Genomic DNA, 24,344 nt, shown 5'->3' on the forward strand with positions numbered 1-24,344 from the left:
TTTTTTCAACTTTCAAGTCTCTTCTCAATCCTCCACCACTGCCATCAGCTACTTCACTGTCAGCAGATGACTTTGCAACATTTTCACTGAAAGTTGCTTAAATACGTGTTCAGTTTAATGAGCCCATTAGGAGAGATCAAAATTCAATTATATCCCCAAAACGGGGAATTTTTGGGCCTAAACAATCACAGGAACAGAGAGCACTGGGCTACTCATTCCACCAACGAGGAGCCACTGAGGAAAAGAGTCTAGAATTTGATCTAGCGTTTATGGCTGGTCGACACAACAGATGCTCATCAGATCAGAAATAGGGGTTCTGACCAGGAATCCATGGAGAAAACTTTGACCAAAAATAGGCCTAATGTTTCCAGCAGAGGACCTGTCTACTTGTCTGTCCATGATCAAAGCGTGAATACATACAGTGACATATTCCAACACATGAACAGAAAAAAGACGTGATAGGCTATGTTGTCCTGCAGCAGTCAGAAGTTGCACTGCGCTCATGTTCCCGGCCTGACTGTCTGTGTCTTTTCATAACGTATGGTGCTGTTATAACGTACTCCATTAGGCCTATTCGTCTTACCTCCATATCCATCGCCACCTGCTTAGGTGAGGTTTGGTGTAAAGAAGCCCAAGTGATGTCTTGATGTGTGATCACAAATCAGTCTAATTAAGGCAATCCAAGTTCAAATTTATTGTCATGTATTCATAAAAGTATTTATCAGTAAATTAAATTTATTATGCTCAAGAGCCAGCTCAACTTTAAAGAATAAAGTGTGGGTGAGCATTAAGACAAAAGAAGACAAGAGAAGATCATACAAAAACTAAAGTGGCAAGTGCAAAAAAACACTAAGGTCTAATGCCAGTGGCCAGGAAGTCAAGGATCCAACTGCACAGGGAGGAACAGATGTTCAGGACTCAGTTTCATGATAAGCCTAGATGGAACTGTGGTGTTAAAAGCGGAGCTGTAGTCGATGAAGAACATCTCTCTTATCCAGATGAGAGAGAGCAGTGTTCAAAGCAAATGTTAATGCTTCATCTGTGGACCTGTTTGACCTTTAGGCAAACTGGCCAGTGGGTCTAATATAGAAGAAAACAGGGAGGATGTAGTAGTCTATCATCTTTAACTAACTGGGCACTTCAGCCGGGCCTACTGGTCGGGTTTGAACGGCAATGAAGGTTACAAGTAGATGACTGTATACAGATTAACCCAGTAGGCTACAATGGGGAATATTATTGAAACCATAAAGATTGGGTTTACAACATAATATAAAAAAAATAAACAATTAAATGCTTTGTAGATCATCCTAGCTTATTTTGCCATAGTGAAGATGCGCTAATGCTCTTCCAGGATTATAATAAACTGGACAAAAAATCAGTGGTAATAATACATTAGAGTTGTTTTCAACAATAAGTCAACAATCAAATGAATGTTCAGCCATATTGAATTTCTACTTAAATGATACCAATTTTCAACATGAAAATAACAACAATTTATCTTAAACTAACAATGTCCATTAAAATCTAAAGTCGTTTAACATATCACACCATTTCAGACTTCCAACACACATTAATTTACTGTTTATATTGCTTTTAAAAGGAGATTAGTGTTTACGCTACACCTCTTAAAAGTGCAATGTTACTCAACTGTTCCTTAAAAAGTGACATGGATCAGCGATTAGCAGACTAGCGAGGGGTTGCGGCAGTTTATTGTCTTGGGGCACCTCGTCCTCGACCTTTCTCACCACGTTCCTGTGGGTTTCCCGGAAGTGCCCCTGGTCCCCGAGGTGCAGGTTCCCGGGTCACTGGCCCTCGAGCGTTCGGATTGGCTGATGCCAGTGACACATCCTTCTGCATGTTAACGCCTCCTGCAGCACCTGGCTTCACTCTGGTCCCCCTCCCACCTTTCTCCTCTTTTTTTTCTAATGAACAAGGTTAGACACATAGATATACATAATAAAGGCTAGATGTCTTATGGCGGAGTCTCTAACGGCATCACCGGCGGCCATCTTGTCACAGGCAAGCTATCTGGTGGGCTCTGTCAAAGATAATTAAGGCGTAGCAAGATGGGTCGTCCTAGTTCAGAAACCACCTAGTTCATTCAGTCAGAGACGGGCTCTGGTTCAGTCTCCGCCTGCACAGAGGCGTGTCACTGACGTATGACTGACGTTTGAACGCCTCGGTTTCACGTGGTTGATGCATGGGGAGTACAAAACAAACTTGGTGTACACCTTCATTAATGTTGATTTTCTCCCAACTGGAGGGTCATCCTGAAATGGGGAGGAGGGTTTGGAGATCATGATGCCATGTCCGAAATGTGCATCCATTGCTCAGAAAAATAAGGCTTTGACAAATTCTGGAAAATTCTTGGATTCTGCCATAGACCTCAATGTTAAAAAGGGAGCCCGATCACTGCATAAATGGGGAATAGTGCCCCCCCACCCGTGCGGGGCGTGTACTACTGCTACCCTATTTGCATACATTTCCAGGGACAGGAAATGGCCTCTCAGGAAGTATCTTCGTAATCAACCATCTTTTGCTCTGTGGTACCTGATGTAAAATATATCTCTTCTTCTACTAAAGGCAGAACAATGCCCCCAGGCTATAACAATGACACCTTCAGGTCACTACCTGTTATTACAGTATGCACCATTAAAACACAGTTATGAGTTAGCGAGCTGACTGTGGCAAGATGGCCGCGAGGTGCAGACATTGACCTCCATTGGCCAGCAGCGCGGACGAGACATCTAGCCTTTATTATATATATATCTATGGTTAGACATACACAAAACAGGCATGTAAAGCTTTACCCTACAGTTATACACTTTAAAAAAGATTGCAGCGCACTCCAATTGCCATGTTGCTTTGACTGAGTCATGATGTCAACATGACATGTAGTGTAAAGTTTATAACATAAAAGCTCAGTCAAAACAAGATGACTTGACTGGGTTATGAGTGAGTTGGGTTTTTTGTTACAATGTAGATTGTCCATTTTTTTTTAATGAATTTTGTCCTATACCATTTGGTCTTCATGTTGTGTAGCATATAACTAATTGAGAGATTCTCACCGGTGTTGTTCTCTGGGGGAGGGGGAGGTGCCAGAGATCGCTTTGGGAGCAGGTCTTCTAGGTCCTGCTGTTGCTGGTTGGTGCTTTTCTTGTTGTTACGCCTGTTCTTTTCCTCATCTCTGGCCTACGAACAGAGAATTTCAAAATAGATTGGGGCAGGTTATTATGAAGACAAGCCCACAAAATGTAGTGCTCCTAGTAGTAACATGCTTAATAAATAAAAGATTTTTTGAACTGAACTGAAATATCAAAGAGTAAAACAGGACACGACTATAATAATGCCATCATCTAGTCCAGATGTTGACTGGACTACTGTTCATGGTCACAAATTATAGTATACTGCAAGTCAAGTTTGTACATGCCATCTGCATTTTCTTTTTCAGCTCCGAGGTGGCATTCTTGTAGGCTTCTGCTACAGAGTTCAGGTAATATATGGCAAGCCTGTAAGAAAAAATATCACTTATTCCACATATTTTAACATAAAGATCATCACCGAAGAGTTATATATCTCCTCTCATGTCTGTGTCACATAGTACATGCAATTTCACTGCAAAGTGTCCACTTTATAAATGTAATACGAAAAGTTTTTGCATCTACTTTCATCTCTGCACATTGTATTGTAAACACTTCTGAAAAAGGATGTCAGGTTTAATCACTTGGTGTAACTATATTGCAGTAGGATCATGTCGATGCTTGAGACGGTTTTTGACATCTCATAGACATTACTGTCTATTCACTTACACCATGAGCAGAACACCTGGTATGATGAGCCCTGGGTTTGCCACATAACCAAACAGCGTCCCTATGAAGGCCGGCAGGTCCAGGTCAATTGTTTCCATGACAACATCAAACATCTTCGCTTTACCACTATAGTAGGAATGGAGGTGAACAGCAAAAGTGAAGTGTTAATGAGCTTTGGTTCATACCACACCATTGTTTTGTTTTTTGATTGATCATCTTTTTTCTGTCTCTCTATGTGCTGAACTATGAGTTGTAATAGTGATTCTCAGGTGGAATAGTGAAAGATAACTGAAGAATACAAAAAACATGACTACGTCAGCACAAAGAATTCATGGTTGGCATATATATGTGCACACGTGTGTATGAGACAGTAACTGTAACTTATTGATTTGGGCATGTAGATATCGTGCGCTGTCGCCCAGGTACGCAAAAGCGAGAACATTTCCTGGTGAACGGAGGTTTGTGACCATGCTGTGTACCATCCTTCTTCTTTGCGGTGACATCCATCTTAACCCTGGGTCGGGAAACAGTAGGCTTCAAGACAAACTTGATCTAACTCCGCTGGGACTTGGAGATGGCCAGCACGGCTACACTACACCTGGCGGCCTTGGGCCTGCTGCGGAAGCCGGGATTCACCTCTCCAGTGGCGAGCGATTTGATTACATCAAAGAACAAGGTAACACTGAAATCGATGCTCTTAAACTGGATAATACGAAATGCGGACTGCTTACTTCAACGTTGATATCCGCACAACAGCATTGCAGCCACAAAACAACAGAAAACTAAGATGTTTCAGACTGTTAATCCAGTGGCGCCAGCAGAACATTTTGACAGGGGAGGCCATTGTAAGTCTTGGGGTGGCACATCAAAATGGGGTTAAAAGTACAGTCAAAATAATTTGTGCTGCGTCCATGCCACCTGAAGCATGCTGGTAGAAATATCTATTCAAAAGCACTGTTGATCTGTGCATGCCATGACCAACTTTTGATTATTTGATTAGGAAACCAAGTTCATTATTTTGAACTGAACTGAAATATCAAAGCCAGTAAAACAGGAACCACGACTATAATAATGCCATCATCTAGTCCAGATGTTGACTGGACTACTGTTCATGGTCAAAAATTATAGTATACTGCAAGTCAAGTTTGTACATGCCATCTGCATCTTCTTTTTCAGCTCCAAGGTGGCATTCTTGTAGGCTTCTCCTACAGAGTTCAGGTAATATATGGCAAGCCTGTAAGAAAAAATATCACTTATTCCACATATTTTAACATAAAAGATCATCACCGAAGAGTTATATATCTCCTCTCATGTCTGTGTCACATAGTACATGCAATTTCACTGCAAAGTGTCCACTTTATAAATGTAATACGAAAAGTTTTTGCATCTACTTTCATCTCTGCACATTGTATTGTAAACACTTCTGAAAAAGGATGTCAGGTTTAATCACTTGGTGTAACTATATTGCAGTAGGATCATGTCGATGCTTGAGGCGGTTTTGACATCTCATAGACATTACTGTCTATTCACTTACACCATGAGCAGAACACCTGGTATGATGAGCCCTGGGTTTGCCACATAACCAAACAGCGTCCCTATGAAGGCCGGCAGGTCCAGGTCAATTGTTTCCATGACAACATCAAACATCTTCGCTTTACCACTATAGTAGGAATGGAGGTGAACAGCAAAAGTGAAGTGTTAATGAGCTTTGGTTCATACCACACCATTGTTTTGTTTTTTGATTGATCATCTTTTTTCTGTCTCTCTATGTGCTGAACTATGAGTTGTAATAGTGATTCTCAGGTGGAATAGTGAAAGATAACTGAAGAATACAAAAAACATGACTACGTCAGCACAAAGAATTCATGGTTGGCATATATATGTGCACACGTGTGTATGAGACAGTAACTGTAACTTATTGATTTGGGCATGTAGATATAGATGCGCTGTAGCCCAGGCATAAAAGCGAGAACATTTCCTGGTGAACGGAGGTTTGTGACCATGCTGTGTACCATCCTTCTTCTTTGCGGTGACATCCATCTTAACCCTGGGTGGAAACAGTAGGCTTCAAGACAAACTTGATCTAACTCGCTGGGACTTGGAGATGGCCAGCACGCTACTACACTACACCTGGCGGCCTTGGGCCTGCTGCGGAAGCCGGGATTCACCTCTCCAGTGGCGGCGATTTGATTACATCAAAGAACAAGGTAACACTGAAATCGATGCTCTTAAACTGGGATGTCAAAATGCGGACTGCTTACTTCAAACGTTGATATCCCTTTAACAGCATTGCAGCCACAAAACAACAGAAAACTAAGATGTTTCAGACTGTTAATCCAGTGGCGCCAGCAGAACATTTTGACAGGGGAGGCCATTGTAAGTCTTGGGGTGGCACATCAAAATGGGGGTTAAAAGTACAGTCAAAATAATTTGTGCTGGCGTCCATGCCACCTGAAGCATGCTGGTAGAAATATCTATTCAAAAGCACTGTTGATCTGTGCATGCCATGACCAACTTTTGATTATTTGATTAGGAAACCAAGTTCATTATTTTGAACTGTACTGTAAATCATGTTACTATACAGAGGAATGCTTCATATCCTGGTGTTCGGTAAGGTCTGCTGTTTATTTTGATATATGGTTTGCTATGTTTTGAACAAAGTGTTTGTGAGATATACCACCGAGAATAATGGGTGTGGAGATACACTAAGCATTGTGTGCACAATGGAAACATCATTATAAATGCCATGTATATCCAACGTTAATTTTACATTGTAAATATCATTGGAAAGCTCAGGTTCTGCTCTTTCACATGATATCTGTGTAATTTATGTTTGATAAGTACTGAGTGAGCAATTCAACAGAGAATAATGGGTGTGAATTTCGACACATTTTGCGTCCGTCGGCCACATAGCCAGGGGTGGCCAGAGTTTATGTTGTGGTGGCCGTGGCCATCCCTGGCCACCCCTTGGTGGCGCCCCTGTGTTAATCATGCTAAAGTTCTATGGGATCCGAAGCTAAAACCCAAAGGGATCTTTGGTGGACATCTAAATATAAAGAGTTTAGTATCCAAAACGGAACAACTTTAAAGTGCCCATATTATGGAAAAAATCACTTTTTCCGGGATTTGATGTGTTATTGTGTGTCTCTGGTGCTTCCACACGCATACAAACTTGAAAAAAAAAACACCCATGCTGTTTTGAGTGAGATAAGGGTTTCTGGATGTATCCTGCCTTCAGCCTCCAGGGTGAGCTGGTCAAAATCGGCAAGGCTTTTGGCGTCACAAGTTTTAAACATTTCAATATTCCCACCCACCACCTCCTTTTAGGGCAATTACGTTACGTGAATATAATGGAAACCTATGGAGCTGCATCTAAGTGGGCAGGGAAAAGGATTTATAGGATACTTACTAAATCGTTGAACAAACGTGAATAAAAGGCACAAAATAAGGTTGGTGTAAGAGTTATCTGTTTGTTCATGGGATTCATTCTAATTCCATCACTTACATATTTCCTACAGATAGCTAAGCTTATGTTGTAGGCTACTGAAGTTCCACTGTTAGATAGCTAGCTAGCAAGCTAACCGTTTTACACATAGGTGCCAACTCTCACGCATTGGCCGTGAGACACACGCATTTGATTAGTTTCACACACTCACACGCCACACCCCCGATTTCTCACGCTGAAGTGTCAACCCGGTCGGTCAGATGCCTGAAAAATGCCTGAAAAATGTTTAGCCTATCTATAGATCTACCTGTTGAGCCACGGTTATGCTTTCAGAGACGGTGAGAGGGTTCAAGAGCACCCCCTGTCTGTGGAATTTTCTAAATTTTCTCTCATTTGCGATGCTACTTCAGAAGCCGTCCCAGTCGCATTCATTCCCCCGCATTTCCCCGGCTTCAGGTATGCTTTGAGTGTTATTGAGTATTTTTCACGCTGAAGTGTCAACCTGGTAGGTCAAATACCTGACAGATGAGGTTCAACTAAACTAAACCTATACATATGTTTTATATGGTTCGCGAGAAAATTAACATTGAACCAACGTGCAATTTAGGCTAATCATATTTGCATTTTGCACACAGTGCACACCCATTACTCACACAACACGTGGCAAACCCAATATCACAATAAACAGCAAACCGTACCGAATACGAGGATATAAAGCATGCCTCTGTGCAATAAGTGGTTCCTGAGTAATCCGGTTTTTAAAATTGCAACACATTTCTACATAGCCTCATTGGGGCTGAAATTATAATGTATTCTAATGTAAACTATTTGTCAGTAGGCCTACATACATTTTTGTAAATTGCTCAGCCATAGATTATCCCACTATCATGGTTCTTATATTGTCAGGTTCCAGCCAATCATATTACAGATACATGAATATATTTATATTGGCATGCTTCCTAGTGACATTAATGCAAAAATATGAAGAAAATCAAATAACGAGACACAAATATTGATATAAAGCCTGACATAAGCCATATGCAAACATTCACATCATGCAGATATGGGTACATCCTGAAAAAGGAATAGCATGTAGGCTATAGGCTATGGCCATTACAATGACCAATATATTATCTTAAATAAACTAGCTGAATAACACAGGCCACAGACCACTTCTGCATAATTTCATGGAGTGCTGAAATGTACACACATTTCTGAACATTTCTGAACTGTGAAATGTAGCATATGTTTTTGTGGTTGTGAACTTATTGCAATATCACTATAACTATTCCACCTGTGTGTGCATGGTTATAATTCTGAAGTGCAAAATATCTTAGGCTACAGCACAAATATTTCCATAAAAATAAGCAAGTCTGACCTCTGAATTTATTTTGAAAGTGCACCTGATTGATGCATTTAAAAGTTAAAATATACAAACATTTCTTAAATTCTTACAAAACACACACCAAAGCGCCAAATCCTCTGCAGTGTTGAAGAGATCAGTCATCCCCCTCACTTTTGATAAGGTAAAAAGCCTTAAAGGTACACCAAATAAATAATAACCTATAGGTTTACGCTAGGCTATGTAAAACTCCCCATTAACAGCATCACGTCACTAACCAAGACTGCACAATCTCTATTCACTCTGTTGGATATCTGAAGCCAGTTTGTCTACTTAGATACTGTAAATCCTCAAATTATGGCCGGGGTCTTAAGACAAAGTACAGGCCTTTAGGGGCAGGATTGTATTGAGACAGCCCTTTATTTCTTATGCAAGTTTTATTTTGAGACATGCGTTTCTTGGAGCGGCATACTGGTAGGCCTTCAAAAGCATGACATTTTCGGTTTAGTTTGATATTTAATTTACTTTTGGACCATTTGATTATATTGTTAAATGTTGGGACTGATGGGCACTGAAATCTGGGGAGGTATTTGATGATCACTATTAAGTTCCATGTAGTTGAAAGAGTGTCGGGATTTCAAACAAACCATCTGCTTTCATGCGTTCATTGAACGTGCTGTAATGGAAACCTTATTGCGTAGCCAAGTAGCCTTGAGTTATTTTTAAATTATGCATGATTTACTTGTTATTAATTTCGTAGGCTGGCTTTATTTTGTTATATAGAAGTATCTAAATAACCTGTTAAAATGTACCAGAATTCAGGAAATTGCATCTAGTCCAAAAAAAATATTCTGGGGGAAGACCCCCATACCCCCCCCCCTCTGAAATGTCCCACCCACTTTCACAATGCCTCCGACACCCATGCTCCTAGTAGTAGGCTAGATCCCTTTGATACCAATGTTCATTTAACTCTGGGACCCTGGTCCCAGGGATGGATTACTGCACGGGCCTTCCGGGCCCAGACCCAGGGGCCCAAGGTGTCAGGGGGCCCTGAAGCCCAAGCCTTTGCATGGAATCATTGCCTCAATATCAACACATCAGGATGTAGGCTATGAATCTGATTGAATTTAGTATTGGCCATCCCCAAAATGCTAGCCTGACGAGCCAGACCCACATTAAAATGTAGGGTCTGGGCACTCTGGATTCGCAGTGCTCAGTCCGAGGGGCGGGATAATCGGTTGTCTTTCAAATTCCCTCTGCACGCAATAGGACAGCACTGAGTCCCATCGTTTTTCCCACCAGCCGAGCTAGTTGGCTAGTTTAAACTTTTGCCATCTCAAAACAAGCTTAACTCGTGTCACACTGTTGGCCAACAGCAATATCCATCTTCTTTGTTTTCAAGTAGCAGGGAATTCAAGCCAAAATGTTGCAACTGTGCCATTAATCATTATGTTATGCCCCCCTAACGACTCTATAGACCATTTGATTGGCCTGATAGAAGTTTAATTTTTCGAGCTCACAAGCCAACGGAGAGTTGCTAGACTAGCCCTGGAAGCATATGTAATTTGCTGCCGCTCGGGTGTGTCTAGATTTCTAAGCTACCAAAATGCACCAGAATACAGGAAATCACATCAAACAAATGAAAAAAATTCTGGGGGAAGACCCCCAAACCCCCCTTCCACATATGCGACAATTAGTAGGGAGCCCTTAATACATGTGAGCCCAGGGGCCCAAAAGTCCGTCCATGCCTGGTCCCTACACCTGAGAGCCACTGATGTATGTTTTTTTTACTGTACTGTAATGCTGAATGAGCCAAACCAAAATTTCCGCATCACAATTTTGGTTGGCCCCACCAAATCTCACTCCAAGGTTTTTTGAAAAGTTGGCAGCCCTGTTTACATAGAGATTATGGTAGGCTAAGTGTTAGCTACTGGCTATACTATGTTAAACGAAGTAGATAGTTAGGAGTTAGGTTAGGTGTAGTAGATAGTTAGGGGATTTTGAATTGCCGTGTTTCAGACGTTGCATAGGCTAATCAACACCCCACCTCTCCACACCAAGCCTACGAGTTCAACTGTTTTTTAAGCCTATATCTCAGAAAATAATGTAGATACAAGCTTAAACCTTTGCACAGTAGTTGTTGGGTAATATTTAGCATTATTAACATAAAGTATGAAGCAAAGCCAAGATGGTCAAGGCTAGGCTGGAGGCATTTGTTGATTTGGCACGAATGACCCTGGTAACAGTTAATGGAGTGGGGCGTGGGTAAGTGAGCAGCAGCTCATTAATATGTAATGAGCAGCAGAAACAGCACACTTTGACAGGGACTGAAAAAGAGTGTAATAGAGGTAGGTAAGAATCTTTTCCTACAAGCTATTTCCAGCAAACAACTTCAGAAACATGTTTTCTGGAACTCATAGACCTATTTTAACTTGTTGAAAAATAGTCATAATATGGGCACTTTAACATTTGCTGACAGACTCTAATGTTGATTATCTGTGTTTGTCCGAAAAGTGGTTAAATCCATCCACTCCATCAGGGGTTTATAATATCCCAGGATACCGCGTCTTCAGACGAGACCATGGGCATGGCAAAGGGTGTGGCGTCATGATCTATGTAAAAGAACCAATTCAGTGTAAATGGCTTGACCTGCCTAATGATATTGAATGTGTTGGTGTCACCATTAATCTTTCTCCTGAAATGTCTTTCAATGTTATTGTTCTATATCGACCACCATCTGAAAATGATATGTTCTTAGATAAACTGTCTGCTATACTTAAAACATGTAAAGGTAAAGAAGTGCTACTAATGGGCGATTTCAATCTGAATTGGATAGATAAAACAAGAAGGAAACAGCTTAAGGATATTGCTAATAAATTTCACTTAACTCAGCTATTTGAAAATCCAACAAGGATAACAAGGTCTTCAAAGACTCTATTGGACTTAATTTTTACAAATAACAGAACGCATATCAAAAACATATAACTTAATCACTGGATTATCAGACCACAATCTCACCCTGGTCACAAGGCAGCTGTCAAAGAAGCGACTTAGAAATAAGAATACACCTGAAGGGAAAAATCATAACTCATACCTGAAGGGAAAAATCATAACTCACTTATCCCAAAGAAACAAAATGCAGCACTTCGAAAATAAATTTAGACAAACAAATTGGGTTAATGTTGTGAAGGATAAGAATGGTGAACAGGCCTGCAAAACCTTATTGGATACTATTAAATATCTTGTATCTAAATATACAAAAAACATTCGAAAACAAACGTTGCCCTGGTTTAAAACCATGTTAAGGCAACTCATTAAGGAAAGGGATGTAGCCCTGAAAAAATCCCTAAAGTCAGGACTCGATACTGACCGCTTAATATATAAAAGCCTCAGAAACAAGTAATTGCAATTTAGAAAGGCCAAAGCAAACTATTTCCTTGAAATTATAACACAAGCAAAAGGCAACTCAAAATTATTAGAGAACCATTGAACAACTCTCAGGAATAGAACGACAAAAGAGTGCACCCCTATAGCTTAAAATAAATGGTACTTCACAGAATGATAGTTTAATAATTGCCAATAGTTTTAATGATTATTTTATTGATTCTGTATTAGAATTGTGCAGCAATGCATTAGAACCTCAACAACTAAAGGTTGTAGACAATAAATCTACTTTCCTGAATTTTAATCATATAGATGTCAAAATAAATCAAATTTTGTCAACAGTATCCAAACATTTTCCCTGATGCTCTCAAAACAGCAATAGTAACTTCTATCTTTAAAGCAGGGGATAGACAGGATGTCAGCAATTATAGGCCAATTAGTATACTGCCAGCCATCTCTAAGGTGGTTGAAAAAACAGTGTCAGAGTAGTTAATAGCGCACTTTAACGCAAAAAATCGAATGCATCCCATGTAGTTTGGCTTTAGAGCTAACCACTCTACTGACACTGCATGCTGCTATTTTACTAAACACATTAAGGCTAGTCTTGACAAGGGAGGAGTAGTGGGTGCTGTGTTCTTAGACCTACGAAGGGCTTTTGACACTGTGAACCACTCTGTACTCCTAAGTTAACTAGCTTTCAATTGTCCCCGAGTGTACTAGACTGGATCGAGTCATATTTGTTAAGTCGTGCCCAATGTGTTAGGATAAAGGATAAAACATCATCCTTAAGAGCATGTTCCATGGGGGTACCGCAAGGTTCCATTTTGGGACCGCTTTTGTTCAGCACATACATCAACGATCTCCCATCGGTATGTGACTGTGTGGAGATTTTGATGTATGCTGATGACACAGTCCTGTTTACACATGGCAAAGAGCCAGGACAGGTTGCCCTCAAATTGACACAAACACTTACTAAAGTTACAAAGTGGCTAAACAATTCTTGTCTCACATTAAATACTGATAAAACTGTCACCATGTTCTTTCGAAATAGATTTAAACAAAGTCCTATTCCAAACATATACGTAGATGGGAAAAAGTTTAAAAAATGTTGAGGAGTTTAAATACCTGGGAGTGACTTTAGACTCTACACTCACTTTTAAAAAACACATTAAAAAGCTGGGGAATACAGTGAAGTATAGCTCATTTCAGACACATTCGTAACTGTTGATGCTACTAAGACCTAAATGCTATGATTATGTCTCACCTTACATTACTGTATGTCAAGCTGGTCCCAGGCTAACAGGACTGCCTTGAAATCCATTTGGTCACTTTACAAACAAGCTCTGAAAATACTAGACAAAAGATCAATTCAGTACCACCACTGTGCCATACTGGGCAAGTATAACATTAGCCTCGAAAACCTCATATATGTGCCTAATACATAAAATAATTCACAATGCTGCTCCACCACCTCTAAAAAAATTGTCCAACCCTGCTCTGAACGAATAGGCAGAGCCACCAAATCTATTACTAGGGGAGATTGTAGCCTCCCAAATCGGAGCACTGCATTTGCGCAATCAGCTTTCTCTTTTAGAGCTGCATGGAACACTCTCCCCAGTAATCTAAAATGTGTTACAGATTTCCATACTTTCTCATGTGAAGTGAAAAAATGGATTTTAAGTAATCAGTCTTGTCAGCCCTAATCATTATTCTGTATATTTTTTGAGAGTGTGTGTGTGTCTGTGTGTGTGTGTGTGTGTGTGTGTGTGTGTGTGTGTCTGTGTCTGTGTGTGTGTGCGCGTGTGTGTGTGCTTGTTGTTCCTATTTCATTGTATCCTATTTTATTCTTCATACCTGCCCAGGGACTGCAGATGGAAATTAGCTATAATCTGGTACAAGCCATCTTTTTACTCTACGTAATTAATGAACCTTGTACATGGTCCCTGTCTTAAATAAACCAATAAACTAAAACTAAACTAAACTGATGCTTTTATCCAAAGCGACTTATGTCAATTATTACAAGGGCCAGTCAGAACAACTTGGGATTAAGTGCCTTGCTTCAGGGCACAATGGTGGCAGTAGGAACTTGAACCCACAACCTGTCTGGCTACTGTATGCTAGCTCAGTTCCTCAGCCACTACACTACCACGTCCCTCCTCCCTCCACACTCCAACACATTATCCTGTACCTGAAAGGACCACAATCAAAGGAGGGCGGCAGAGACATGATGGTGTAGACTACAGGCAGCAGGCTGAGGAAGAGAATGAGGAGGAGGAGGCCCATGTAGAAGTTGTTGGACTTGGAGGCCTTGAAGACTCTCTCATGGGGCACGTTACAGCACATCACAGCCCAGCACTGGTAGTACATGGAGCTCAGCAGACGTAAGACGTTGATGCCCACCAAACCAGGGGCGTAAAATGCACCCATCCTGACAGAATTGAAGAGGAGATTATTGATCATATAAAAACAAGGGTATGGAAAACTAATTTGTAGGAAGACTTATGCAGATAGCTAGGCATAAGTGTTCAGCAAGTTCAGCTTCAGGGTTTTAAAACTTACCAGATCATTCCTTGATTGAAGACCAGCCCCAGGACATTGCCACTGATATCAAACTCTCCATATGATGGCTAGACAGTATGAAGGTACAGTAGTTAAGTTAAGTGCACCCATGTCACACATGATTTTGAAATGTGTTCCAAAGTTTCCAAAGAAGTATTTTACATAGAAATGTATTTGCTCATTAAAACAGTAAAAGGATTGATGATGGGTGTTGGATTTGATTTAGGCTTGCTCCCAACCTAACAAAGAATGTCATTGACTAAACTAATTTATTATTCTCTTAAAGATTCTTCTGGTACATTACAAAGCACGTGTTATCTATAACCCTTGAAAATAGCGTCATAGAAACATGCAGAGTACTTGAGAGATTTTAACTGTGCTCCTCCATGGCCAAGGAAAATAATAACTCTTCACAGAATCTGCTATGAAGAAGACTCACAAATCCTGCCTCCAGGTCCCAGCACCAGCAGTAGTTGAGAAACCTCACAATGAAGGCCCGTAGGAAGTCACCTATGAGAATAGTCAGGTAGGTCACCTGGATGTCTGAAACAGTCAGCTTCACAAACTCCTGTGAATGACAGAAGTACTTTAGATTAACAGGTAACAGGTAAAGAGGTACTTTAGATTGAAATAGGCTTTATATTATTAGCCTTTAATTAGAAATCATTAAAATAATCATATTGGGGTGTTTACTACTGTCCATGCTACTTTTTATTATCCTTGTGGGGGCAGAGAGTATTGTAACTCAGTCCCTCCGTGTGTGTGTTTGTGTCCACTCACACAGAGTATCTAAGTACTGATTAAATTTTCATACCAGGTAGAGGGTCACTATACCTCGATCCTCTAACACAGTGTTTCCCAAAGTGTGCCGTGGCCCACTGGTAGACCATCAAGGTGTTGCAGATGGGCTGTGAGAGGTAGCCTACATTATTTTATTTTATTTATTTTGCATTTTGTAATTAAGGTTGAAATATTGAAAAAAATAATGGCTCCAATTCAAAAGTACCTAGTAATAAAATTAAATGAAATATATGCTTATTCTTCAAACTGACGTTCATTTGATGTTGATCTGAAACATATTTGATGGGGTTGTCAGATTATGGGTAATGCTACACTGAATTGTCTTATAATGGAGTGGTAGTTGTAATAGGCTTAGTTTATTGCATCACGATACATGCGTAATTATTCAAATTCCATTAAATAAATGATAAGGAAATACTTTATATTAGTCTCATCTCAGAGTTGTGAATAAATGTTTGGGTGGGTCGCTGAAGATTTTTAGAAATTAAATCTTATAAAGTCAGATGAGTAGTCTTACATTTGGGAACCTCTGCTGAATTGGATCTTAACCAAATATAAGGGTAAGGGTGTGCCTTTAACTGATTGTTAAAGTTTCCTATTCAGTGGCAGTGAGGTGAACCTTTTAAACCATTCACTGCTAATTGTAACCATATTCTTCTCTGTGTTGTACTTGCCTTTTTTATTCTCATTGGGACTGTGCAAGTGCACATCCAGTGTGTGACACTGTTGCAGACAAACAAGATAGAACCTTTCTTTTGTCCTTACTGTTAAGTGGACATGTAAGCCCATTTTTAAACCATATTTCCTTTCAGTGCTTTCAAGGTAATGGACTTGGTGTGTGGTATGAGAATATAACTGATGTTATTCAGTGATGGGCAGTAGCGTCGCTACTTGTAGCGACGTTACTAGCTTAACCACATCAGTAGCTTGGCAGTAACGTCGCTATTTACAAAACCAAGTAACTTTTCAGTAGCTAAGCTCTTTTATTGATCAAGTAGCGCAGTAGCGTTCTCAACAACACGCCGGGTAGCCTACAAGCGCATGCGTAGGCATACAGACTAACCTAGCGTTCATGGGCTTCAGAAAAACCTTTTTCCCAGTGAAAACATCATCATTCCGCGTCATTCACGCCACGTAATGTGTGAGTCAGAGGTCGGAAACTGGGGGTAGATTTTGCTAACAGAGTTGCCCAGTTAGGGGCTCGTCATCACTTTTGTCGTCACGTTGTAGTTTGTTTGTAGTCCATGTGGCCTTTCATGTCCAACAGTTTTAATGTGAACTTGGGAATTTGCCGTTTTTGTCACTTGAAAGCTGCATATATTTCTTTCATTGCCGCCTTACACTATATTTTAAGCAAATACAGTTGTTTATTTAGGATTAGTGAGTGTATGTTTTAACCTTTGTTGTGGCATCCGTGTTTGTCACACATTCCGACGACAAAGCACATGAACACTTGCTGTGGGAAAAACAAAGTAGCCACGGGGGCGGTCCTTGTCATTCCGAAGTGCCATGAATGCACCAAAAGTAGCCACGGGGGCGGTCCTTGTCATTCCGAAGTGCCATGAATGCACCATAATGTTCACGGTGACAACACACCATAGACAGCGGCACACACACACATACACTGGAGGGAACAGACAGAATGGCAGAGACCCCAAGATCCGTTGAAGAGCATGATGTTAGACCATGGCCATACCTTCAGACGTAGGGTACGTCACTTTAGTCGAGACCAACGAAAATAAATATATTTTCAGATGCCTTCTGTGTAATCCAAAGAAAAAAGTTCCTGTAGACGTCAACGACATCCAAACATACCAACACGCGTTCGGTGATTGAATTTCATTGAACTAGGCCTACTTTTCCATTTTGCATCAATGAATAAAATTAAGCTTAAATCAGCTAACAAAACGAATTAAGTAGGAAAGAGGTGGGAGAATGGAATAATTGATAAAGTTCAAACAGTTAGATAACTCATGCCAATCATATTTTAGCCTTTATCTGACTGACAGTTGTTTTGATCACTAAAATTGCATTGACTTGGCATGCAGTTTGATTAACTGAAAATAGCTACTATCAAGCTACTTTTGACAGTTTGTAACTTAGCTTGCTATATTTGTATGGGTGGTAGCTTCTGTGTAGTGAAGCTGAATTTATTGCAGAGTAGGCTTAGCTCACCACTCATCAAGTAGCTTGCCCATCACTATTCTAATGGACAGAAACAGTAACATAATAGATAGCATGTCAGAGGCCAACTAAATGGTTAGAATTACAAGTCCAACGCTAGTCTCCCAACACGGTCCGCGGATGGCATCAGCAGGGTTGATGGGCGGAGCCGTGGCCTCAGAGTCGTTGTTGTACATGGAGAAGTTGGCTAGGTACTCCTTCAGGAACCAAACTGAGTTATTCTTAATGTGTACTTCCTCCTCAAGCTGCAAGACAAAAGACATTTAACTAAAATAGAATAGAATAGAATAGTCGTCATTACCACATCTACTAAAGTCACTGGGAATTGTTGTAGTGAGACAGCATACTCAATGAAACACAGTGAAAAAAATTACTGTATAATGTTACATTATGCAACATCATAGCATGGTGTCAACTACAATACAGCTAGACCAGTCTTATATTCTTGCTCATTAAAAATTAATGAGTCTCAATATCAGGCTAAACTGTCATGGCTGTCCCATCACTCATGGTAATGGGGCATTCTCTGTGCTCTTGTTCTCAGAAATGCATGTGACACACATGGATGTACACATGCACACATGCACGTGACCGTGGCTTACCTTGTTGTTGACCTCGTCAAACAGAGCAAAGAGGAAGGTGTAGAGGTTGCCTAGGAAGAGGGCAAATATGCGACCGAGTTGCCATTTGAGGGCAATACGGGGATGGTATTCCTCTAGCTCAGCAATGGTTTCAAACAATGGAGGGCAGACCAGGCCCAGTAAAGACATGATGATCTCAACCTGTTACGACAGGAGAACAGAGGAAAGTCATAAGGATGAGCTATTCCATTCACATTCATTCAACATCATTTGACCAATTTCATATTCTATACTTTAAGAGTGCCACCAGTAGATGAAACCTATTTTTATATATATTTAGGTAGCTGTTGCAGTGGTCAATGTAGTGGTCCAAATAAAGGAGAATCCTTGCTTATTTTAGATCACGTGTTCTCATGTTTAGATCATAATTGTTTTATCCACAGTACCTCATTTTTCTCGTACCACCCAATGTCATCCCTGTTGGCAAACTCCTGTGACCGCGAGACCGCAAAGAAGATGAGGTAGCCGCTGCCTCCCAGGATGCAGGTGATCATGAAGTTCGCCAGCACCCGCAGGAACCTCCGCAGGTGGATGTTCTCATCTTTCTGGTTCTCTTGCTCGTCCACGATGGACTCCTGCAAGAGTTCACAAATGACAGCGACATCATAGCCTATCCTTATATGAAAACCAAAACAAAAATCATAGTCCTGCAATTTAAAATTTCACATGAGGTTGTTCCTGTGGGATACTTTGTAAAAGGAAGGATTATAACAAAATGTTACATGTTGTGAATAAAATGATGAAGTAAACAAGGTCATTTGCCAATTCAGCTGTAGTTTTATCCATCATCACTGATACTGACAGATGTCTTTAGTATATGTGTCTGAATAATAATTTACTTTTATTAATTTATTCAAAGTGACTTACATATGTCAATTATATTACAAGGGCCATTGTCCCCAGAGCAACTCAGGGTTACTGTAAGTGCCCTGCTCAAGGACCCAACAGTGGAAGGCGGGAATTGAACCCACATCTTTTCAGGCTACTGCATCCTAGCCCACATCTTTTCAGGCTACTGTATCCTAGCCCAGCTCCTTAGCCACTACACTACCACTGTCCTATTAATACAGTGTGAGTGTGTGTCTTGTTGCCTTGAAGCTTGTGGTGACTGAGGCGTATTTGTTATCCGCTGTCTCAGGATTTCCGATGAGGTAATCCCAGCTGGTGAACATCTTCCAGGAGAAAGTGAACTCATTATCTGCATCATCCCCGCCGCCGACATCCTGATTTTTAGCCATTCTGACATGAAACAACATGACAACATACATGTTTTTCTTTTCAATTTATATCCACTTTAACTGTACATTACAGGAAAATGCAATATCTTCAACAGTCTGTACTGGTGTTATAGGTGGACTCACGTTCTAATGACAACCATGAGGCTGTAGCCGAAGATTCCAATCCCTACCAATAGATAAGAGAGTGGCAGTCGGAATTTCAGAGGCCCATTTATATATAGAGATGTAAAACGGTCCAGTGTTTTTCAACCTTTTTGGTCACTTTTGACACTTAAAAAAGTCCCACGGCACCCATAGAAAAGCCTAAAACTGAGTATTTGACCAGTAACCCTGTAACTATATATATTTATATATAGAGATGAATAGTGGAAATGATGCATACCACAAATGTAGTTTAACCAACACTTTTTGACCTTTTGAATAATATATAGAACAGATATACTGGTTTCATTTTTTTGTTAAAATGTACAAAAATGGGAAATGTTGACATTTGTCTGGGCTTTATGATAGATTAGTTACTAATACATATAAATTGCATTATGAATTACAAGAATGGTTAGATGGAGTATTCTGTATTAGCTAACTCACATTGAAGTCCATAAGAACAGAGTAATCCATAGCCGTAGGCTGTTCAGCTCTAGGTACTGTTTTCCGAGGAATGGATCCATATGGTAGCCCCATTAGAACCTGTCATCACATTACCTATTAGAAATGTTAATGTATACATTCAAACTACACTACACAGCAACAATGTGACCTCTGAGTGACTGCTGACCTCGGGGATGACCACAAGCCCAAACATTAAGCTGAAGAGCACCAGGTTCAGACCGTACATCCACCGCAAGAATATGAAGTAGGAGGCCACCGATGACCCAAAGTGACCTGGAGACCCAGTCACAAATACATAGGATTAAAGTGCATCCAAGCCAATTTCTGCAAATTTACCTCAGTAAATTAGCTAAATGTTTTATGCAGAGGTAAATATTTCATGCAACGCATTGAACAAAGATGTACAATTGTTAAGGGCGCTAACATTGTTGATGTACCACAGTTCTCCACATGATTGCAGTATGTTTTGTGTACTTTCCGTCATATTTTCTCCCTCAAATAAGTTCTATCAGTTATCTTCTTCTTTTCAAATAAGTGAATCGGTTATTCTATATGAGAGGGATATTGACTGAGTCTAATTCCATGACACACTCTCTGTGCCATTTTAGTCACAATAACATGACAAATAGTGCACAATAAGTTTAGGAAAACAATTACTTTCCACTTCTTTGATCTTCCTATCCCATGGTATGCAGGATGTCCTGAAATTTTCAAAATCTTTCTGAAACTTGATCCATTTCTGTAAACCAATAAGGCATAAGGAAATTACCAACTAAATATGTCAGTTCTCACAAAACAAAAAATCATTGTTTGACAGGGACACATGTTGTTACCTTCTTCATCATCATTTTGTAGGCAAACCATGCCCTTCCTTTGCCTTTCCCCCCCAGAGCACCTTCAAATTTGTCCACAAACTCCTGGGACTCTCTGGAAATACACAATTAAAATCACAATATTTAGTGCAGTTATATATTTTAGGTTTTAATGCTGGAGAATGATGACATCTAATCTATGCCAAGGTTTGCATGTAAAGCTATTTGCCATTATGCATTTGACTTTTTTTTAACTTTATTTAATTCTTTCTTGCATACCCAGCACCTGTCTTATTTCCTCTGCTTTTGTCAGCATATCTTCTAAGAATAGAATTTGACTTTCTGAGAATTCTTTCTCATTTCTAGATATTGTCTATCTTCTTCTCGTTTTTTTTTTTTTGTGTGTCTATCTGCCTTCACACCTTCTATTTCCCTTACTTCCCCTACTTTGTGCCATTTTACCTGATGTTCTGAAATAAGAATGTGACTTCTTTGAAGTTTCTACTTCATCAAGGGTTTCCGCTGATAACTGCTTTCTCACAAGTGGTTTGCATCATTCTATTCAGAGCATATCTGATATTGACTGAAAACTGTTTAAATTCATTTGCAACCAGAACCAACCAACCACTTTATGTTTGAAATAATGTTAATCATCTTTAACAAACTAGTTGCACACAAATAGACTATTTGAACACAGTCTTCAAACAGACAATTTGAATAATAACCTAATGACACCACCACCTAAACCTGTATGTCTTCACAACACCACTGATTTTGGCATGGATTCCGCTTTTTATCACCATGGTGCATTACTTGAGAACTGTCAGGCGGCGTCTCATCCGCCATGGCTTGGTTCTGATGTTGGCAATGAGCTTCTTCTTCTCCTCCACCTCCTCTGTGAGTCGGGCCAACTCTCCTTCGGACATGGACTCCTCCTCTTCAGAATCGGTCTTGGAGTCCGAGCTTTTATGAGAAAAGGGAGGGACACGGTCAATACATTTACATTTCTCTTTTCACCACACATTTCATGAATACCCTGTTAACAATTCACCCCAGTTAGATGGTGTTGTACCTGCTTCCATTGCCTTTCTTCTTCTTTTTTTATCGTCTTTCCCTTTTCCTTTCACTTTGCCCTTTTGCTCCTCTTTATCATCGTCTTTTCCTTTCCCTTTGCCCTTCTGCTCCTCCTTCCCTTTTTTCCCTCCCCCCTTCTTGTTCCTCCCTCTGCCCCCTGCCTTGGACTCCCCTTCGCTTTCGTCCTCAGTGTCCTTGGCCTTCTTTCCCGCCTTCCTCCTGTTGGCCGCTCGTTTGTTCCGAGGAGCTTCGTCCTCTTTGTCTTCATCATCCTCTGCATCTTCGCTCTCCATCTTTTGCCCCTTCTGCCCGCGGCTTGCCTTCCTCTACCATTGGCCTTGGGTTTGGTGTCCTCTGCATGCATAAAAATGGACATTCACCAACTAAACCTATAATCTCAACAAAGTCAACAAAACTATTGCAAAATCATCAAGAAACAACCTCTTAATACTGTATCAGAGGAGAGTCAAAACATCCTCAGTAAACTCATTCCAGAAACACATTCTGTAGGTGATCATTCACCAACTAAACTTAAACCTTTACTGCTTAAATTTGTGCCACAGGTAATCATGAGGGAACCACCCATATCAGATGACAGTCACTGAGACATACTCACTTTAGAAACAGGTTCTCACACACACATACATAGCAGGTCATAAACACAATGCTCATCGTGTTCACCAATCCATCTGTTCACAATCATCTGAACTCACCCTCACTCCCGGTTTCCACTTCGCCGTCAATATCTATTCCCACTGCAGTCAGGTTAGCGGAACACAGAACATACCAGTGAAATGGTCAGCTTGAAACAAGTCATAACTAAATTAGTCTCTTTCATAAAATGTAATGCAACATTGTGTACACTAACAAGTCATTTAGAATGGTCAATTACAATAATTACAATTTATATATAAAAAAATTAAATAATAACAACAATCAGTAACAAATAATCTACTATTATCTGTTATTCTGACACTTCCATGACAATAACACATTTTCATACTCAAATCATAGTCATATAGTCAAATAAGACAAAAAGTTAAAATGTAAAATATCTCAATTAAATGTTTGATTTTCACCTTAACAGTAACTAATTTCAGCTCAGGTTGCACATCATATTATGCTTCACTCACCATCCTCCAATTTCCTTGCTGTTTCTCTTCGCGGCATTCTGTGTCGTTTCTCTGATGATCTGTTCTGGAATTTCGGTGAGGCACCTCAGGGCTCAGTTCTGCCATCATGTTACCGACTCCCAGTCGCCATGACGACGCTTAATGACCTCACACACAAAAGAGTGTGCAAAACTTACAGAGAGCGAACATGTCACCTGCTTGCTGGTACAAAATCCCAAATCACTTGGAAAAAAAACGTATTTTCTGAAGAGCAACACATTTAGAACGTGAAGGCATCTGAAATATACCACCAATAAGTGAAAGGTATTTTCCTTTAGCTTAAAAGGGCCTGATATCAGGGAGATGACCTGGCATGATATAAAAGACTTAGTGGCAACACCATGCTGAGTGACTCCACACCGAGACCTCGAAAACGGTTATACGGTCCACCCGATCTTTTAAACCTGCAGACCCACTCTCACTCGTCTGGTCACACTATCCCAAAAACCACAGCTGTCACAAGAAGAACCTAGCCTACTTAAAGATTTAATGGAGGCTTGGGTTTCCAAATAGAGACTGTTAACCACAATCAAGCACACAGTGCTCAAAGGTGTTAAGTTTCAGCACATGTTAGGCTAGTCTCATGACATGGGGCAAATGGCTTTGTAAACTTGTAAAAATATGTAAACTTACAGATCAATGTGGACCATGTGGAAGCCAATTCAGCACATTTTACAAACACAAGAAGACTTAAAGGTTTCACCGATGGCGGGGTAACAATTTACAGAAACGCTGAACAAAAACTGAACACTCGTAATATCACTACAAGGTTGTAGTTAAGGACAGAATGCCTAAAAAAAAAGCTATTAGCCAATCAGAGCAGAGGTACGGGCATACTTACAACCGGACCCGCGTCACACAAAGGTTGTTTACAGAAAACATTCCCTCAGAACAAGCCAGAGTGAACCGGTAGACAAAAACTGAACACAGCTAAGAACTGAGTTTCTTTTGCCTACCATGTCCTCAAAAAAAATCCTGACAGAAGAAAATTATGGCTACCAGCCATAAGAAGATTAGACCGTACTCGGGAGACTGAAGGGACATGTTTTTATATTAATTGAATTAAGCTTTTGTAGGTATCTTTCACGGTCAACGACCGGCAAAGTGGTTATGTATTGAGTGGTCATATTGATTTGTGGTATTTTTTGTTATTATTTACTCCTGCGATTTCCGAATTACGTTTATTGACCCTAATTTGCGTTGGAGTTAAGAGAGGGGTTGTTTGTTTTCCCCCCGAAAGGGGCGGGAACGTTTGTCACGAGTCAAGTTCCCGG

The 24,344-nt window shown here is 40.3% G+C and overlaps 1 protein-coding gene across 1 annotated transcript; it reads right to left on the minus strand.

The window, feature by feature from the left end:
- Window positions 1–1,258: 1,258 nt before the first annotated feature.
- LOC125304992 (transmembrane channel-like protein 2-A) lies at window positions 1,259–23,324 on the minus strand. Its single transcript, XM_048259571.1, is given in 22 exon segments — window positions 1,259–1,922; window positions 3,069–3,192; window positions 3,431–3,509; window positions 5,344–5,469; window positions 14,169–14,408; window positions 14,540–14,607; window positions 14,979–15,107; window positions 17,611–17,769; window positions 18,127–18,306; window positions 18,552–18,740; window positions 19,257–19,404; window positions 19,527–19,664; window positions 19,726–19,733; window positions 19,992–20,090; window positions 20,179–20,285; window positions 20,670–20,751; window positions 20,846–20,939; window positions 21,638–21,787; window positions 21,897–21,919; window positions 21,952–22,250; window positions 22,612–22,653; window positions 23,032–23,324. Coding segments are annotated over 22 exon segments (2,736 nt in total). The 5' UTR covers window positions 23,069–23,324; the 3' UTR covers window positions 1,259–1,707.
- Window positions 23,325–24,344: the final 1,020 nt, after the last annotated feature.

Source organism: Alosa alosa, chromosome 12 (genome assembly GCF_017589495.1).
Source record: "Alosa alosa isolate M-15738 ecotype Scorff River chromosome 12, AALO_Geno_1.1, whole genome shotgun sequence".
NCBI lineage: Eukaryota > Metazoa > Chordata > Actinopteri > Clupeiformes > Clupeidae > Alosa > Alosa alosa.